The 18,671-nt window shown below is 43.5% G+C and overlaps 1 protein-coding gene across 3 annotated transcripts in view; it reads left to right on the top strand.

The window, feature by feature from the left end:
- Nucleotides 1-18,271, top strand: part of GTF2E1 (general transcription factor IIE subunit 1) — a 49,338-nt gene extending 31,067 nt beyond the window's left edge. For all 3 annotated transcript variants that reach the window (XM_010395931.3, XM_010395933.3, XM_019283937.2), the window contains exons 3-5: nt 8,336-8,537; nt 13,291-13,538; nt 16,512-18,271. In XM_010395931.3, coding sequence (XP_010394233.2) covers nt 8,336-8,537; nt 13,291-13,538; nt 16,512-16,942 — 881 coding nt within the window. In that variant the 3' untranslated portion in view covers nt 16,943-18,271. The remainder of the gene's footprint in view (nt 1-8,335; nt 8,538-13,290; nt 13,539-16,511) is intronic.
- The last annotated feature ends 400 nt before the right edge of the window (nt 18,272-18,671 follow it).

Genomic DNA, 18,671 nt, shown 5'->3' with positions numbered 1-18,671 from the left:
TTTGGTATTGGGAGTGAACATGGAAGAAAAGATATCTCTCAGAAAATCAGAGGTGCTGGTGTAGTTTAACAAGTGGATCTCAGGCATGTGGAAAGTATTTAACATTTGCCATTGCCTGAAGCAGGGTGATCTGGAAGAAGCCTCTGAAACCTTCTGTTTCCTTGTCCCCAAACACGTGAGATTTTCAGGGAAGAAAATTGCTGGCCTTACGTATTTGAAGGTGTTGCCAAGGGTGTCTTATCTTGGCAAGTCCTCCTTCTATTGTTAACAGCAGGGTTCATTTTGTGCCGAGAGGGTCCGGAATGAGTGCTGGACACTATTCTTAGCCATCTGTAATAACATTCTAGCACCACTATTTTTCCAAATTATGCCTAGGATAATGTAACTGCTGGAGCAAAATCCGCTCTGCAGCTTAACAGAGGGATCTTCTGTTTCCAGGACTGCCAGTCCCTCAGTTTTTATATGTTTACACACTGCTCTCAGGAAGAATAAATAATACATGAACATATGCATTGGCTAAGTGAAATTTCCTTCTGATTATAGTGAGACACTGTTTAATGGCAATTATAAAATATGTTTCTTTCATCTTTTGCTATTCCTGCTGTGTTGAAGAGTATGCCTTTATCTCTTTTGTTGTTGCTTTAAGTTACTATCTTGTTTTTATTTTTTGAACAAATTGATCATTTTTCATATGTTAGCAAGTTGCAGTTTTGAAACCTTCTGAACATGTTTCTGGCAGAATTACCTCATCTGAATCAGAAATAGTGCTACTGCATGAGTGCCCTTAAATGCTGTGGCTGATACATCTATGTTACAAGAATAGAAGCTTTGAAAGGAAACTGATTGACATTTATCCCAAATGAAATGTTTACTCTCTGTTTAATACCTGGTGGGCAATTCAATACTCTGAATCTATATTAAACATGTTTAATATTAAAATGTTTAAGAAGCATTATTAAGGCTCAAAATAGATACTCGGAAGTCAGAGCTGTATCTTGGTATGTATATATTATGAATTGGTGTTGAATTGTATAGTGAAGTACTGTTTCTTCTGCTTCCTAAGATCATAGAATAAGTGCTCTTCAATCACCCATTTTCAAAGGCTGATATGGAGGGCAGGAGAATATATGACTCCTTCCCAAACCTGTACCTGTAGGCTAGGGAGTTGAATGCTGTTCCAGGAACCTGGATTTTACTCTCCTGTGTCCACCCTACAGTCCCATTTCATATTGAACAGCAGGTCAGTGAAGGCAAGCTGTTGGAAGGTGAACAGTCATTGTTCATTCTCTTAATTCACAGAAACCTATTTTAAAACCTTGTGGTCTGATACTGAGAAGGATCAGTCTCATAGCTGTTGACTCAGTAGGATTTATACTAGAATACGTACAGACCTGAGAAAAACTGGATCAAGATTTGGGGCACATAAAGTTAAAAGGAGGGGGTTTTTTTACTTCATTGTGGGGTCTTGATCCCATTTGTAAACAGTAGATTACACAACTTTCTTAAGAATTCAGATATTGTGGAAAAATTAATAAAGAGATTAAAATCTTTCTTCAGATAACAGTATTAGTTACATTATTTGTTCCTAACCCCATTTTTAGCTGAACTGCCGTGCTTGACATTTACTAATGTGCACTCCACATGCTTCCTCACTCACCTGAGGCAGAATTGTGATAGAAAATATGTTCTAGCAAATTTCAGTCTAGGATTTGACAATAGGATACGTCCAGCGGTGTATAGTATTGGTTCTTGCTGTCCCTCCTGCCCATAATGGTAATTGTATGTGCCTGGTATTAGGTCTTCAGAAAAGGAATAGGGGGATAGAGAAGATGCTGTAGTTCACTAGCCTGTTACTAGGAGAGCTGTCAGTTTTGGGGGCAGGACCTGTATTTAGCAGTGTGCATCTGCTCAGGCATCATGCAGTGAGTGTGGCAATTGGGGTGCAATGCTGTTCCAGGGGTGTTGTGTGCTCGGCTCCAAACTGCAGCCACTGCACTGACCTTCTGTGGGCAGCACTGGCCCATGAACCTTTCAGTTCTCTGCTTTCAGCTATCACCCACGTGTTCTGGATTTGCTCTGTCACCATTTCTGACCGAGGCTACTCATTTCAATTGCAATATCCCTTATCTTCTCTATAGTTAGAAATTATAAAGCAAATCGGGTGAAGCCTGATGCATTTTGGATTTCAATGGCAAAACTGGATGTTTTATTACAGAAGCAGGTCAGCAAATCTTTCCAAAATGCTGACATTTTCTACACATGGTCCAGTGTTTGTTTTCATGTTCTGACAACAGGGTCTGTTCTGGGCTATCCCAAACAGGACTAATACAAAAACTTTAACTTTCTGTGTCACGTTTCAAGAGAGAGTACTGCACTCAGCCCTGGGCTTTGGAGTGGCTCCAGGAGCTTAAGATCCAGTGGACCATGAAACCTGTCTCAGAAAGATGTGGCATTACATTTTATGTAACACACTGTGCTCTGTAACTGGCTCTTTCATTGCATGTGTTGAATCACTGAATTACTTGCAAGAGAGAATGGTGTATTGCTGTGGTGTTCAGCAGACAGATTTTATTGGTGGATTTCTCTTGTTTTTTCCTAAAGCAGCTGCATTTTTGGAACATACAAATGTGCTAGGGACTATGGATTTCCAGTACCCATAGTGAGAAAAGAGGGATGGGGCCAGGGAAGGCTAACTGATGAACTTAACAGCAGACTCATCTTTCTGTGTGGCAGGAGTGCGTTTCCTACTTAGACACACTGGACTGCGTTCTCGTTGAGAAGGTGAGAACAGTTTGATGAGGGCTGAGAAGTCTGTTTAAGTTTGGGAGTCAGGACAACAGCTGCTACAGTCTAATCTGCATTATGATGAATCCAGTTAACAATCAACTGTTTTAACAATTAGCTCTGTTACCAGATCAGTCCGTTAAGGTCATTAAAACTCTCTTTGCTTCAATTTAACCCCTCAGGTTGCCACTTCTAGTAGGTTGAGTATCCTTATATCCTAATGTAGAGCATGTTATGGTAACTAATGATCCAGGTCTGTTGTAGCCACTTGACCTACTATTTGTGTCTTTAATGATTCAGCAGAGATATGCCTTTAGGTGCTGCTCTAAACAGTCCCCTAAATCTTAAAAAATCAATGATAAAGGAGCTTAATTATAATTTGTACTGACAGCACTGTCTCTTACTTAGGTTGCTAAGTATTTTCATTACATGAGGTTGGCTTGTTTGTGGACGGCAGGCATAGGAATTGTTCTGTGATTATTGTTCTGTTCAAAACTTTGTCAAACACTTACTATATGTTGAGTTTTTCCCATTCTATGCACCTGACTACGTTTAAATTGCTTAGGAAAATTTAATTTAAAACAGTTTGGCTGTATTGAAGAATGGGCTGATGAGAAAATGGAAGGGGAGACCGGAGAAATGTATATTCTTTTGCCTGTGTAATGTTGTTCTGGATGACAGGTTGTGCTGTGAAAAGATCTTCCATCTCTGGCTTGAAACAGGAAATTAGTTTGATGACCAGGGCTCAAATCAAGAGGCAGAATTAATTGATCTAAGAGCATGGGGCAGGGAGGCACAGGATTGAGGTGAGGCTGAAATTGGAAAAAGAAGTCCAGGAAAAGAGGAATGGACAGAGGAGTCTGAGAAATGAGTGAAGCCCAGGCTGGAAAAGCAGGACACATAAACCAAGACTTGCTAGCAAGGAGAATAGGACCATCAGAGAAGGAAAAGCCCAGACCTGGGATGGGAGTAGATGGGAAGAGCTGGATAAGAAACTTCAGGTGTGGAGCTAGCAGGTAGAATAGTGGATTCCCACAAAGCACCTCTCTTCCAAGAAGCTAGAGTAGCACCCAAGGTGCTTGCTTCTCATCCTCCCTTCGTTACAGGAAGCAGGCTGGCACGGCATCCTGCTCCCCTGCAGCACTAGCAGGTTGTCCTCTTGCCTTTGTCGAGTCAAGTGGCAGAGGCCTGTGCGGAACTGAGGGCTCCAGGCCTGGTGAACCATATGGCTGCTGGCACAGCATCCCATGGTGGGAGGCATTTGTCTGCCTTCCTGTTGGGAGGAACCTAGGAAGCTCCCATCCTTTCCTCGGGGCCTTTATAGTCTCATTTTAACATCAGGGGAAGCACTCAGGGTTAAGGAGTACTGAAATAAAGCTGCTTGTGCATCCTGTAACTTTTTCTCTGTGACATAATCCCCCCCTCTGCCAAAATGTGCTTTGCTCAATCAGAGAGAGGAGTTATGCTTATAGGATGCATTTTTTTTGTCTGGCTTGCTGCAGAAAAAGGAAAAATGCAGTGTAAGAGTCAGGGAATTACTTGAAGAAAATGGTTGTAGCAGCCACAGGAACATGATCTGATCCTTCCGGCCAGCTGATTTGCGTGATGTTGAACCAGTCATTTTAAGCTGAACTTCTCAGAGGCTGTCGTTAGGTGTTGTACCTAACTCACTGGAGATGCCCAATCCTAGAGCCTGGAAGAAGACTGGTAAGAATATTGCACATTCTGTTTTGAAGCAGAAGTTTCAGAAAAGCATCTCAAATCAAGTACTGCTCAAATCAGCAGATACTTCTGAAACTGTGCCATCTGTGTCTTAGCTCACTCACCATGTAATGGTAATAATGCTATTTCTAAAAGAAGGTTGTGGGAGATTTTGAAAATAAATTAGCTTAATGTTTTGTGATGCAATCAAGAATAAAGAATTGGATGAGGGTGAAGGCTGGAGGAATATAAAGGAGCTGAAAGATTATAGTATAAAGTACAGTGTCATGCACCTACAATCTAATGCAAATGTCTGCTATAAACATGGAGTTCATCAACTGGAAACTACAAAGGAGAAGGAAAGATACAAAGGAAAAGAAAGACCTGGGAGCATTGCTAGGTCTTGTGATAATTGAGGCAGCACTTTCATGGTCTGTTACAATGTGATCTTAAAAGGTCTCAATGGCTATCAGAGGAGCACTAATGCATTTGAGCTTTTGGGAGAACTCATCTGGACACTTGTCTGTGCTTCCATCTTCACAGCACAAGATGAGAGCAAACTGGAGAAAGGGCCAGTGAAGCTGTTAGCAAGGTCAGAGGAATGGATGGCCAGTTTTAAAAGGTAAAGAAGAAGATACGGCCTTGCAAAATGAAGGTGGGGGGATGAGTAGGACAGCAGTTTGTAAATACATCTGCAGGATTCACAACAAGATGGAAACTGGATGAGATGAGGTACAGTTCTTGGCAAAATAATCATTAGGCTTGAAATGAATGAGAATAAGTTGAAGTTGAAAATTAAATAGTTTTTTAAGAGAGTAGCGAGAGTCTTGGGCAGCTTCCCAGAGTGGAAGGAAGACACCTTGTTGGGCAAGGATGTAAGTAGGGCCTGGGCTCAGACTCAAGAGTCTATAGCCTGCTAAATGTGTTAACTGTAGCAGATACAGCATGTGCACTTGGACATCCTGCCTTCAGTGTGTGTGGGTGGTTGACCTTTTCCTTCTCTCAAGTGAAATCAAGTCATTAGGAATTATCTCTAAATATTCTGGCCCCATACTTCAGAGCTTGAGCTGCTTTAATCTTAGGAAGCCTTGGGGAGCCAGATTACCAGCGTATCTGCCCCGCAGAGTCTGGGAGCATATGAGGAGATATCTTTCAGATGGCTGGTTTTTAAAGTGCAGCCAGAGAGGTCTGTTGAGTGCCTGAGCATGTGTTCAAAGATGGGGATGTATGTGCTCTCTGTTAGCATTTCCAAGATGCAGAAAAGCCTCATGTCTGTTTGCTCCAGGATATCTGTTTGTCCTGGTTTATGCAGCATGTCTGAATTGAAAAACTCTGTTGTGTAAGGGCTGAAGGAAAAAATACATTATTGGAGTGGAAACATTGCCATTATCAGCCTTTGGATGGCCTCCACTTCATGTTTGTCACATGCAATTCATATCTGAAAGGAACATGTGTCACTGCCGATGTGATGTGCCATGTCATAAAAGCTTTGGTGACATTTTCTGACCTCTTAAAAGTCTAACGCAAGAGGTTTGCAACTTGTAAATGCCATCTGCCATGGCAAAGCAGCTTCCCAGTTCTCTAATCACATATGCCTCTTGTGAAATGCTGCATCACCTTGAAAAAAATCAGCATATTAATGGAGGAAGCTTGTCGTTTTACTCATTCCCAGATTCTTTACATAATTCATCTCTTAACTTTTTTTTGCTTATTAAGAACCCTGAGGGGTGGAAGTTGCAGCAAATCCGTGATAGCTTTAGGAGTTCTGTTTCATTAGAGCTGTATTTACTTTCTGGTTTTTTGGTACTCTGAATTGGAACCATTTTCCCTATGATCTTAATCTTTTGCAGATACTCATGGGGTTCACAGATGGAAGTGTGAAAAGTCTGAGTTGTCTCAGGAGCGTGTAACAGGACTTTCAGGGGGCATGTAAAAAGAGGGGAATGTTCTTCATTAACCTGTGTTTGTTCCCTTAGTCGATTATGGGAACTGAGATGTGCTAATTCTTTGAAATTGATTCAGCTTCTGTCACACCAATAGCCTCAGATGTGGGATAAGGAGACCAAATGTTGAGTTTGGCTTTTGCCGGGCTGACAGCTTATATAATGGACAGTTTTGAATCAGTAGGGACAGTTTTGACAGCCTGGAAAAAAATAAGCAGAGTGTTTCATGCTTGGATAGGAGGGAAGAGCACTTTATCCGCTTATCTTTTACTTTGCGTAGTGCTGTTGTTGGCTGCTCTGGCTTTTGCATGTCAATAAGAGAAACTTTCTAAAGAGAGGATTTATTGCAGGAAATGTGTCCATATTCCAGGCCACATACACAACATGCATTCCTTTCTGAGGAGCAGTGAGCAAAAGCTACTTCAGATGGTGCCAGGGTACAAAACTGCATCTCTACAAACTGTGGTGAGAGGCAACAGATCTCCCTCCTGTCATAAACAGTGCTTTTTGTGTTTGCTGAGAAGAGTGTGAGCATTGTCTAGCCCTCACAACCAGCGCTGAAGAAGTTGGGTCTGTTTTTATCACTCTATTACAGGCAGGGAAGGAGGTGTGCTAAAAAATGAAGTGATAACACTAGCAAATCTGTGTAAGCAGCAAACCAAGATACCAGAAGCCTTGGCTTGCCAGCCTGTCTCATTACATCATGCCCAAGTGCCCTGGGCAAACCCTGTTCTTTTGACTGTGTTTGGACATAGCACTGGTGACATAGCAAGCTTCCATACTGATTCTAATTCTGGTTTTTATACATAAGATTATAATTTCCCTGACAGGACCTATCCTCAGGCTCCCTCTTGGTAAAAAGATCTTTTCATTTCTTCATTGGGATATGGAGAGGTGGGGCTAGATGTGGATGGGTGTCACAGAATGGATAAATAAAAAATATCAACCAGGGACAAGAGAAATCAAGAAGCCTGTGAGCATCACTCTGGATGTCATGTTCTGAGGTAGCAGGGATATGTTCTCAGTCCAGCACTTGCAAGACTAAGTCATTACAGTGTGCTGCTCCCCTCCTAGCAGACCATATGGAAAGGTCCCACTGTGCGTGTACCGCCCCAAGGGTCGAGCTCACAGATGGAGCGATGAAACCCAAAAGCTGCTGTGCAGGAGTTCAGTGGGTTTTTTGTAGCTGCTTTGCCATGCAGCCATTTCAGTCTGGCCTGTTTTTATGGATCCTGACAAGATCTGCAAAACAAACTTATTTTTAACTGCTATTCACATGATTCTTATCTTACCATTCTTAATTTTAAGAAGGTAATATGGGAGTTGGGTGGGATAGATTTTTGCATTGGCTGCTCTGGTTTTTTGCCTGGTTTGGCCCTGAAACAGAAGGAGAAGCCATCTCTTTTTTGCAGTAGCTGCAAAGTGACAATGGTTATATTAGCAGTTACTGCAGGCTGGTTGGTGCAGTGTAAAACTACACTGTTTTATTGTGAAATCAGCCTGTTGGTATGGCCTGGGAGATACCAGTGCAAGCACCTGAAACAGATGATATTTGAACTCCTTAGAGGATACTGTGTAGCTTTTTATCACAGCCCAGTCATAGCTGACATTTAAAATGTGCAGCAAGAAGGAGGGAGGGAGATTAGGGACATGTCTCAGTAGAGGTATTGCAGCCCATCTGGGCTTTTCAGAGTGAGAAACTGTACCCAGCTGGGTATCACTGGATGCTATCAAAATGCTTGCTTTGTTGTCTGCTTGAATAATAACCGGTACACCATGTGTGGGAAGGGATTTTTGGGGCAGAAAAACTCCTTAGCATCCAGCTAAGGCACTGCTGTTGGGAAGGCTGCATGAGGAGCTGGGCCTGCTGCTTTCCTTCCAACGCTTAGCAACTTCTCTCGTTTTAGGAACTTTCCGCTGTACCTTCTGTGAGACTGAAGTGGAGGAAGATGAGTCGGCAATGCCCAAAAAGGATGCAAGGACACTCGTTGCAAGATTTAATGAGCAGATTGAGCCCATTTATGCCCTGCTTCGTGAGACAGAAGATGTTAACCTAGCCTATGAAATCCTGGAGCCAGAACCCACAGAGATTCCTGCCCTGAAGCAGAGGTGGGAGTGCGCCTGGTCTTTTCTCACTGCACTGCTTCCTTGTAGTGTGTTCCTTTGTTCTGTGGGGCTTTCCCAAACCTTGCAGCCTCTGGCTGCGTTGAGGACTTACTTGTATAGCACCAGCTATGCAAACAACTGACAGAGTCCCCCAGGGATGTGCGGTTTACAAGGAGACAGAGGGCTGTAACCATTTTTTACTAAACAAGGCAAATGACTGTTCTTCTGGTCAGCCTCCTGCATGTATTTTTCTGTGAGGTGGGATGCTTCAATTGCCTGCTGCTTGCCATGCTGCAGCTGGTATGCACACCAAGCCCTCACCCTAGTATTTAAAAAATGCAAACTGCAGCTGCTTGACAAAGCTCTGCAGGTGCCATCTAGGCTGTCTGTGCTGTCTTCTGTCTCTCAAATACTTATCTTTCATCTGTTCCTTTTACTTCTACCTAGCTCTTGAAACAAAGCTGTCTGTAGTCTGCACCTTGTATTTCAAATCCTCATATTGCAACATTCTAGTTTGAAGACATTACTTGTGATAACCAGATTTTTTTCTTCTGATTTTCTCCAACTTTTTACACACCTCTTTTTTCAGGAGAAGACCATGTTGGAATCAAAAACTCCTTAAAATGTTCTTACCCATGGGAAATGACACTTTCTTTCGGAACATTCCTAGCTTTACAAAAACAGATGACGTTTAAATAATGCAAAAAGATGTGGGGAGCTGTCAGTTTTGTCAGCTGTGGTGAAATGTGATGCACTTCTCTGTATTTAAAAAAAATTAATTAAACACACAGGGGAAAAGAACTGTACCATGAGGAGAACCATTCCCACAGTGCCTTGGGGTGCTTGGCTTTAGTTAATAGGAGAGCAAGCAGGATGCTCTTTTTTTTTCTCTCAGGCTAACCTTGAGAGAGAATGTTCCTCATATATTCATGCTAGACAGCTTCTAATTAATATAATAAAAATTCTTTGTCTCTTCATAGTCTTTTTCTAGCCAAGAAGGTAGCTATTTTTCCTCATCATTCTGATAGAAAAACAGAAACAGTACAAAGAGCAGAAAAGATTTTTCCAAGGTCGCACAACGTGTCTTTGGTGATATGGAGAATTCTTTGAAGCCTTTATACCCAAGCTGAATCATTAGACTTTGCTTTAAAACCCCTTTTCTGTAGTATAAATAGTAGAACTGGGATAACCCTACCAAAAAGAGAGTAATTTTTCAGTCTTCCCCTTTTGTGTACAGGAAATTATCGCAGCAGAGGCCTGATGCAGTCCCATGATTAAATAGCAGCACCCACTTGCTTGACTCTTAAATACTTAAAAAATATTGTAAATGATTAATTACTCTGTGCAAGGAATGACAAAATAAATAGGCAGCTTTTTAAATGCTTACTTGAACACAACTTGTTTCATCACATACAATGATTTAATTATTTATTAACTCTTATTAATTCAAAGCAGTTAATTCCATGAAAGCACTGCTGTGAGATTTTTTTAAAGTGCCAAACCCTGGGTTATTTATTCCCTCTGTTTTTATGGAGTCTTGAGTGTCTGAAATCGTTGGCAAAACTGACATTTGGTGATTCTGAAACAAACCGAAAAGGTCACAAAATGCCTGCATCTTCTCTTTGCAGTAACTCAGGCAACTCCATGTTACCAGCTCTAAGTGGCCCCACTGACATTGCATGACTCTCATTCACCTGCCCTGGGAAACTGGGTAGATCTTCATTTATATTTTCCTAAGAGGCTGTTAATTCTTAATCGTGGGAGAGCATGAATTAGCCCCACAGGTTTCAAAATAAACCTGCTTTACTTAAGCCCTTCTGTGTGGTTTTTGAAAAATTATGGATTTTAATAACCCCTCCATTTCCTTGTGTCAAAATAGCATGATTCCAATTAACAAAAAATCTTCACAGAATTAATTTTCTGTGGTCATGCTGTCAAGAACCATGGGTTGTCTGTTCTGAAGTTGAAGCTCTTAAGAGCAAGTGAAAATGTGTTTTATTCTCAAATGTGGCAAAAAAATAAAAGAGTTATCCCCATTATCCAAGACCTTTCTTAATAGTCTGGGCAGGACTGAGATGAAAATTTCAAGTTGTTTGTCCACTGCACAGTGTGGTTTCTGTGGGTCATACCTCAGCTATGTCAAGGACTATTTATATTGCCTTTAAAGGCAGCTAAACCACTCATTAAGGGATTTCCATCAGGGTGAATAAAACAACCAATGGGTAACAGACTAAATGTAGCCACATCTGGGCCACTGAGCTGCCATGGTTCCTGCCTGCAACGGTGGCCATGCGAAGTGTAGAGCAAGGTGGGGAAAAAGTAGTTCATGGATCTCAAAGACAAAGAGAGATTAAAGAGATTCCTTCATCTGCTCTGTGCTGCCTGTAAGGCAACTGACACACCTGGCCTTTTGCTGGTGCCTGGTCCATGGTGTCTAATTCTGTACTTTGGAACAGGTTGGTGAACAGGAAGTTCTCTTCTTGCAGAAAGAAGTGTTCTCCTGCTCAGGTAGTCTTCAGGTGGTGCTCACACCTACCAACAGCGTCACTGAAGATAAAAAGATATAAATTGAGGCACATTTGCAAAGCTTATTGGGGTCCAAAATTAGACAGAAAGTGTCTAGATGGTTCCAGCTCAGTGTGGGACATTGCAGTAGATCACGTGAAGTAATTAGAACTGTAGGTGTCTCTTAGAAATGTTACTTTCATTTTTGAAACGTTCCTGACGTCATGGAATAAGTGTTTTGCTGCTAAGTGGTTCTGTGTAGGAAAAAAGTCAATTTCAGGCACACTTAGAGGGGCCTCTGTGCAAAAGTATTATTAGGTAGTTCCTGGCACTACTGAGTGTTTAGTGTCATGCTGTAGTCATGGGGAGGGAGAGCTTGGGGGAGAGCTGCATTGTGCATCCTGTGAGGAAAGTGGATTACATAAAATCGTCAGGGAAACGCTAGTTAGAGATTTCTATTGTGTGGGAAGCAGAGTGGTGCTTTTGACAGAACACACGCCTGTCTTGGAGAGCTGAAAGGTACCAACACTTGAAATAACACGCTGGGAAGAAGGTCTCTGTGTGGTTCCTTAGGTTACATAAGCAATACATGCGCATGAGCCTTCTGCCCCAAAATTCAAGGCTGCTGTGAAGCTCTCCTAGCAGAGCTGGCTGGAGGATTGCTAAGGACACAAGACATGCTAACACAGATGCTGTGAATTATTTTGCTAACAGGTCCCAGAAAATTCACTATTGAGAGGCTGTGAGTAGCCTTGATCAACACTGTGGCTCTACACACCAATATTTTTTATCTGGGGAAGAGCAGTGTTCACCTACCTGCGTAATTTCCCATCACTGTTTACCCCTAGAAATCCAGCAGAATTAGCTCATCAAGGTAATGTCCTTGCTGAACTAAAAAAAATTGCATATTAGTCAGGTCTTCTCCAAATGCAACTTTATTTTAAGCTTCTTGGTTGGAGAAGAGGTCATTGGGTAGACAGCAGCAACTGAACCATGCTCACTGATGACAACTGTCAGCTCAGCTGGCATCATGGAGTATCCCTGATGGATTTACTCTGGCCAAGAGGAGGAGGAAAAGCAGGGCTGTTCCTCCTGAAAAGCTGTAGTTACCGCTGGCAATTAGATGACTGAAATTATATGGCTGAGGGTGGGTGCAGTCTGCAGTGGATTTGTTTCTTTGAAAAGATAAAATATTCTGAAGTAGAGGAACAGTCATGTTTGGCTTTCCCCACCCAGAGAGCAGTGAGTTTCCATTCAACCACTTTCCCCGATCTATGCATATGTAGCAGCACAGGCCAGGGCGTATTTTAGGCTCATTGCCATCATCAGTGGGCAGAAAATATTTCACCTGATATCCTCTTTCAATCAGATCCAAGCAGGAATGTTTTTCTCCATGAGTCTCCTGAGCTAGAAGGGGCCCTGGAGGAAAATGTGCAGGGAGCAAAGGAGGGCTAGGCTTTGACTGCCATACCCTTCACATAGGTCAGCACCTTTATTTCTCCAGCTTTTCCATAGTAAAGACAGTTCTTCTGTCTCCTCCTGTGCTCCATCAGCACACAAAGCCTTTTTCCCAGCCCTGGTTCTCTGGTTTGAAGGTGCTCTCTCTTCTTTCTTCTCTGCCTGGAAACCCCAGTCCTCTCTAGGCTGTGTCTGTGGAAAGTACAGATCTCCTGTTGTAACACAGGAGAGGCGACTTTTCATGTGCATTGTCACTCATAATTCAAGCAAGGGTTTGAATTGTGTTTTTCGTGGTGAGTTAACTCCTTCAGGAGTCCTCTGATTAGTAACAGTTCACAGCTCTGAACGTGCTGGGTCCCTGGGCCTACTGTCTACCTTGGTTCAACTTGAGTTCTTTTTTATGCACTATATGGTTGCTGTGTGAAGGCCAAAAAGGCTTTTCCAAATACCAGACTACTGTTTGACTGTTTTGCTGCTGTGGCTTTTGTTTCAGGGAATTCTGGGATTTTATGCTTGTTTTTACGTAAGTGCATCTGCATCTCTAGTGCTGCCTCTTCTTTTCAGTGTCTGTGATGGATGTTGCTGTAGCCTTTTGTAGGGTTTCCCACTAGAGAACCACAGGTTTCCCAAACCAGCAAAGGCGGCAGGAAAATTCCTGGCAGCACATGTTAGAACTGAGAATGAAAGTTCTCAGTGCAGGTCATGGGAGATAACTAATCATAATTTAAGTGTTTCTGTCCAAGGAGGGGCTTGTTCTGAGAGCTCTGTTTTTCTCTCTTTGACTTTCATGTAGCAAGGAGCGTGCAGCGGGTGCTGGTTCAGGGGCAGCAGCTGGCCTTGCAGGTGGACACCATCGGGAAGCATGGACTACAAAAGGACCATCATATGAGGACTTGTATACCCAGAATGTCGTCATCAGCATGGAGGACCAGGAGGATCTTAACCGGTCTGCAAGTGAAGGAAAGCCAGCCAGAGAGAGACCCATTTGGCTGCGTGAGAGCACGGTGCAGGGGGCTTATGACCCTGATGAAATCAAAGATGGTAAGAAATTCACAGAGCAGAAGTCCTGCAAGGCCTTTACAGTGCTGTCAAAAACATGTTCTCCTGTGTGTGTACAGCTGCTGCTTCCAATACTGGAGCTTGTCTGCTCCACTCTGCTGCGCAAAGCACCTGTGTGTAGGCAGATGTAAAAATTCCTTAGATCCAGGATTGAAATCTAGGTCAGTAAAGCTGAGCTGTCCGTGAAATTTTGTGGGGGCTTCTAAAATGTTAATTAACTGTTATGTCTTCCACCTTGAGAGCTTATTGCTCCTGGATGAAGGTTTTTCAGTTTCATCTAGAAAGCTGTCTCCCTAATAGGTCACTGCTGAAAAATAACATTTTCTAATGTTCAGTGACTCTGAAGTCTACTAAATCTACCAGCAGTGTTTACCTGCTCCCAGCCTTCTTGCCAGTTGTTTCTCAAAACTTGTTATATATGAAGAATACTCAGAAATAGAGCTGGAAGTACAGTAGGAAGGTCTGTCACCATGGCAGGTGAGTTTTTATTCCCTTCTGTTTGTTTCTCATTATCTCTGCTTTTATTTTCATTCATCTTGGGGTCAGGTTGTCCACAGACCGTGGTCAAGATGTTATAACCATTAGTAGAAATATTCTGCTTTGGTATGTGTGCTGTTTAAGCTTCCATGCCAAAATTGGAAATGGAGACCTTTTATGGTTTTTGCAAGAGTGAGTCAATAGATAGAATCTTTAGAGTCATTTGAAGATTATGGACTGAAATTGTTGATGCCCTAGGAAGAAAAGATGGCAAAAGGGAGCCATGTGTGTGAGCATATGACCCTGGAACTTGTGCTGTGCTCAGAAGAGGAGTGGAGTATTTAGGTATAGCAGAAGTGAAGAAAATGGATGTGATGTAATGGTCAGAAGATACCTAAAGAATTGTTCACATGTAATGCCTTTCAAGTGTATTATGGATCCTAAAACATTTTTCAAATAGATTAAGCAAAGTGAGATGATTGAACAATCTGCTCCTGCAGTCTGTAGCAGATGTTGTTACTCACCAGCCATGGTGAGTTCTCACCCCATTTTTCTGCTAGACATTCAATTCCCCTCTAGTTTTAAATCAACTCCTTGAGACAACTTTTGGTGTACACAGCATAATGTTTCTCAAGGTGTCACTGAGGGACATGGAGGGTGGAGTATGTCTCCTTACAGGATGATGGCATCACTGCTTAACCTCCTCAGCTACTGGAGATCATAGAGGGGGCTTGTGGAAATAGCCTGAAATTGCTGCTGCAACACATAAACAGGAAGGACAGGAACTTGGGGCCGTTGACAGAAAAGATTCACTGCTTGGATCTGGCAGCAACAGTTCTTGCAAGCAAGAGACAGCCCCACTCCTGAGCCACAAAGTCAGCATTTGTGTAGCTACCTCTGGCTGTTGTGGTTTCACAGCTCTCAGTGTGATGAGCTATGATATTATTTCACAGAGGTGCTCTCCCACAGCCTCTTATGCTCCACAGTCACAAGCAGTGAGCTGAGCACACGACTGCCAACATGATGCCTTTATTCTTTCTTTCTTTCAAGAATTTGGCAGTGTTCTAATATTAGTAGTTGTAGCCATCGCCCATCACTACGACTTCATTTACAATGAAAACAGAAGTCCGGTGAAATTAGGTGTGGTTCTTTTGGCCTTTATTTTACCACAGGAAAGGAGTGACCACAAACTGCACTGGGTTTCAGTGCTAAATGCAGAATTTACTTCCTTCACAGTCGTTTTACATCTCAAGTTTTAAAACGTAACCAGCACATTTCTGACTGGGGGGGGAAAGACTTGGGAGCCGCCTGCCTGAATGTGGTGACAAAACCATGAGATTCCGTGTCTTGGAGGAATGGGCAAGTGGCTGCCTGTGTGAAGGCAGAATGCCAACACCTCAGCTCCAGCAATTGTTCATAGGCAGCATCTTTTGGTGTAAGACAGAAAGTTTGCCACAGGGAGCCTGTCCTGCTTCTTAGGCCTTGTTTTTATGTAAGGTTCTCTGTATTTCATGTCTTGTTCTGGGTTTTTTTTGTTTGTTTTTTTTTCCATATTGTCTGTAGTTCTTTTGGTGCTAGGTGGACTCGCAGCCCTCTCATCAAATGTAGGATTAGGAGAGGTTTCCTGTGGAATTCTACTTTTTGAGCAGAATTTTACCTTTTGAAGCCATGAACTCAGACATCCTGCCTACCAGAGCCATATGGAACCCTGCCAGTTATTGTACTGCCAAATTTACTGAAAGAGGAGCACAGGCCAGGTGTGTCAGCTGGGACACTGCAGTCCCCTTCAAATAAGAGGTGCAGGTAGGGAGCCACAGGGACTGTCTGGGCTGTGTTTCAGCTTGGAGAGCAGGCAGTGGTTTAGTGCTGTGCTGCACAGCTTGGTTGCAGGCTGTCAGCTGCATCTGCTCCATGCCACCACCATCTTCCTGTAAGGAGCTTTTTCCCTTCCCACCTGGTAGGTGCACCTCTGAGCTGAGCAGGCATGGCTGCTCTAAATGTTGTTTTATAACACATGGTTTCCACATATTCCTTGTCTGCCTGGGTCCATTTCTTCTCCATGTTAATCCTTACAGGCAGGGAGCTCAGCAGGATAGGGCCTAGGCTTGGGTCTGTATTTTAAGGACTGCTTTGCTTTCTTCTCCGCTGTAATGCCTGAGTTGGACACCTCCTTGGGGAAGTCTTTTCCAGGTGCCTGCCCATCGTGCATTTGTTGTCTTCACTTGCAGTGTGCTCCTGGTCAAGGCTTCCAGCTGGGAGCCACAGTGACTCTAGGCGTCCCTTGCTCCTAGGAAATGTCAGTACTTGCTCTGCCATTATAAGAAATAACTGTTTTAAGGGTGAGGAGGAGTTGGAGAAAGGGTGTGACTTGGCCAACTGAGCTCAGTGGCAGTAATTAATAAAGGTTAAGAAAACTCTTTCAGGGCCATCACACACATCTCTTTGAGGAAATGCTCATTCCCTCATGTCCCTTTGCAGGGAGCCGGGATCTGGATGTGTTCCAGGAGCGTGAGGAGGGCCGGGCAGCCCTGGATGACAATGAGGAGGTGATGCGTGCCCTGCTCATCCATGAGAAGAAGACACCTTCCGCTTCCACTGTCACGGTCGGCGGTGCCGCTCCTCTCTCTGGCGGCAATGCGAGTGACTCCGAGAGCGAGACGAGCGAGTCGGAGGAGGAGTCCCCTCCCCGCCCCACCGCCACGGCCACCACAGCGTATGGGCTGGAGGAGGAGGAGGAGGATGAAGAGTTCGAGGTGGTGGCAGAAGACCCCACTGTCACAGTGGCTGGGCGTCCACATTCTTACAGCCAAGTGAGCCAGCGCCCTGAGCTGGTGGCCCAGATGACACCGGAGGAAAAAGAGGTTTACATAGCCATGGGGCAACGCATGTTTGAGGACATGTTTGATTAACTGGTCCCTGCCATTGCATTTTTTAAAAGGTGACTTTTCAAGGCAGTAACTCCCTAGCAGAACAGAAGACTGAAGCGCATCTTCCCTCCCCTGTGCACAGGCAGGGTCACTGCGGCTCAGCACTGCTGAACTCAAGCATCCTGCTCACCAGAATAGGGGTGCAGCAGAGCTGCATGAGCCAGAACACATAGGGGAGGACAAGTCTCAGAACTGAGGATGCTTGCAAGGTGAAAATCTGCTTCAGGGTGCCCTACATGGGCACTGCTTTAACCTTCTCCAAGGCCCTAGCAGCTCCTTCCCCTGATGGCTTTAAGTTGATTTTTGTTGCAGATCCCAGTGAAGTTCTCATACCTGCCCTCAGAGGACATAAGGGCTCCATACTCTGAGCAGAGTGCTCTGCAGAGGAGGGTGTATGTAACATACAGCTGCCTGTGCTCAGCGAGGGGAGAGGAGAGGGAAGCACTTGTCTGCTGATGGCAAGCTTGGACGGGGCTTGTACCTGACCTCTGCCAGCAGCCACTGGCCACCAGAGTGGCTCTTTCTAAGCAGGCCTGTAGGCAGCAATCTTCTCTTGCTCCCGGTCACTCACTGCTGGGACTCAGCACCTCAAGGTCAGGTGTAACTTGAAACAGGCAGAGTGGAAGCCTTGGACAGCACACAGAGTCAATCACTTTTTGTCAATGTAACAAATGCCCTCCATGGATCTGAGTTGCCAGAGCTCTGACTTGCCAGGAGATACCTTCATTTTCCGATATTGCTGCCTGTTGCTTCTGCCTAGCCCTGTCCAAACTCCAGTGTTGCAGACAGTTCATAGTGGGCAGAGCTGCTGTCAGGCAGTGCCAGAGAAGTAGCATAACTAAGTTTTATTTGCAATCTCACCAGGGCTGTATGATTTTAAGAGGAATTACACAATTTTGAATTCTGCTTGGCACACTCTTTTACCACAGAAAGACATTTTTCAGTGCCTATAGAGCAATACAATGTTTTTAATGTTTTTCTCTTTCAATTGAAAATGTTGCTTTTTTAAAATTGTTGTGTTTTCCTACATAGTACTACAATAAAACCAAATTATCAAAGAGTTCTGTGTTCCAGAGAGTAGGGGCAGCATTATGTGCTGTTCCACTTACATGGGCGGTACAAATTTGCCGTTCACTGAGACTGTAAATCTGTTTTATACTAACTATGCTTTCTACATTCTGCTAACCTTGTAATGCCTCCTTTGTGGTTTGATTTTCAGCTTCTCGATATTTTGAATCCCCTTCTTTTTTAAATAGTGTTTTAAATTTTCTTTTAAGTCATTTTAAAGAGGAATAAATAAACAGAAACTTCTCCTCTTTGTCATCTTTCAGTTTGTCTTGTGCCTAGTTGGGAATGTTGTTTGCTTATCATTTTGATTTATTGGATTCAAGAAAAAAAACCAATTTGAGCTCTCCTTTTGAGAGGACCATTTGAAATCCCACTGCACGTTGTTTCTCCTTACCAGAGCTTCATTGAATGCCTCTTGGAATCTCCTACATTTCCAGCGTGGATGTTTCATTACACCAGTGCTATGGGAGGCTGGTTTTGATCAGCACTTCCATTCCTTTTCTCCTTCCTCAAGGGAGGCATAGGCTGATGGTAGAAGACTCACAGACATTGTACTGCTGGTTAAAATGGTGTTCTTGTGTAGACAGGCTTCCAAGATCTGGTATCAAGCTTCTGGATATCAAGTCACAAAGCTGATAAGTCA

The sequence above is a fragment of the Corvus cornix genome, chromosome 1 (genome assembly GCF_000738735.6).
Source record: "Corvus cornix cornix isolate S_Up_H32 chromosome 1, ASM73873v5, whole genome shotgun sequence".
NCBI lineage: Eukaryota > Metazoa > Chordata > Aves > Passeriformes > Corvidae > Corvus > Corvus cornix.
This window is presented reverse-complemented; position numbering and strand designations above follow the sequence as displayed.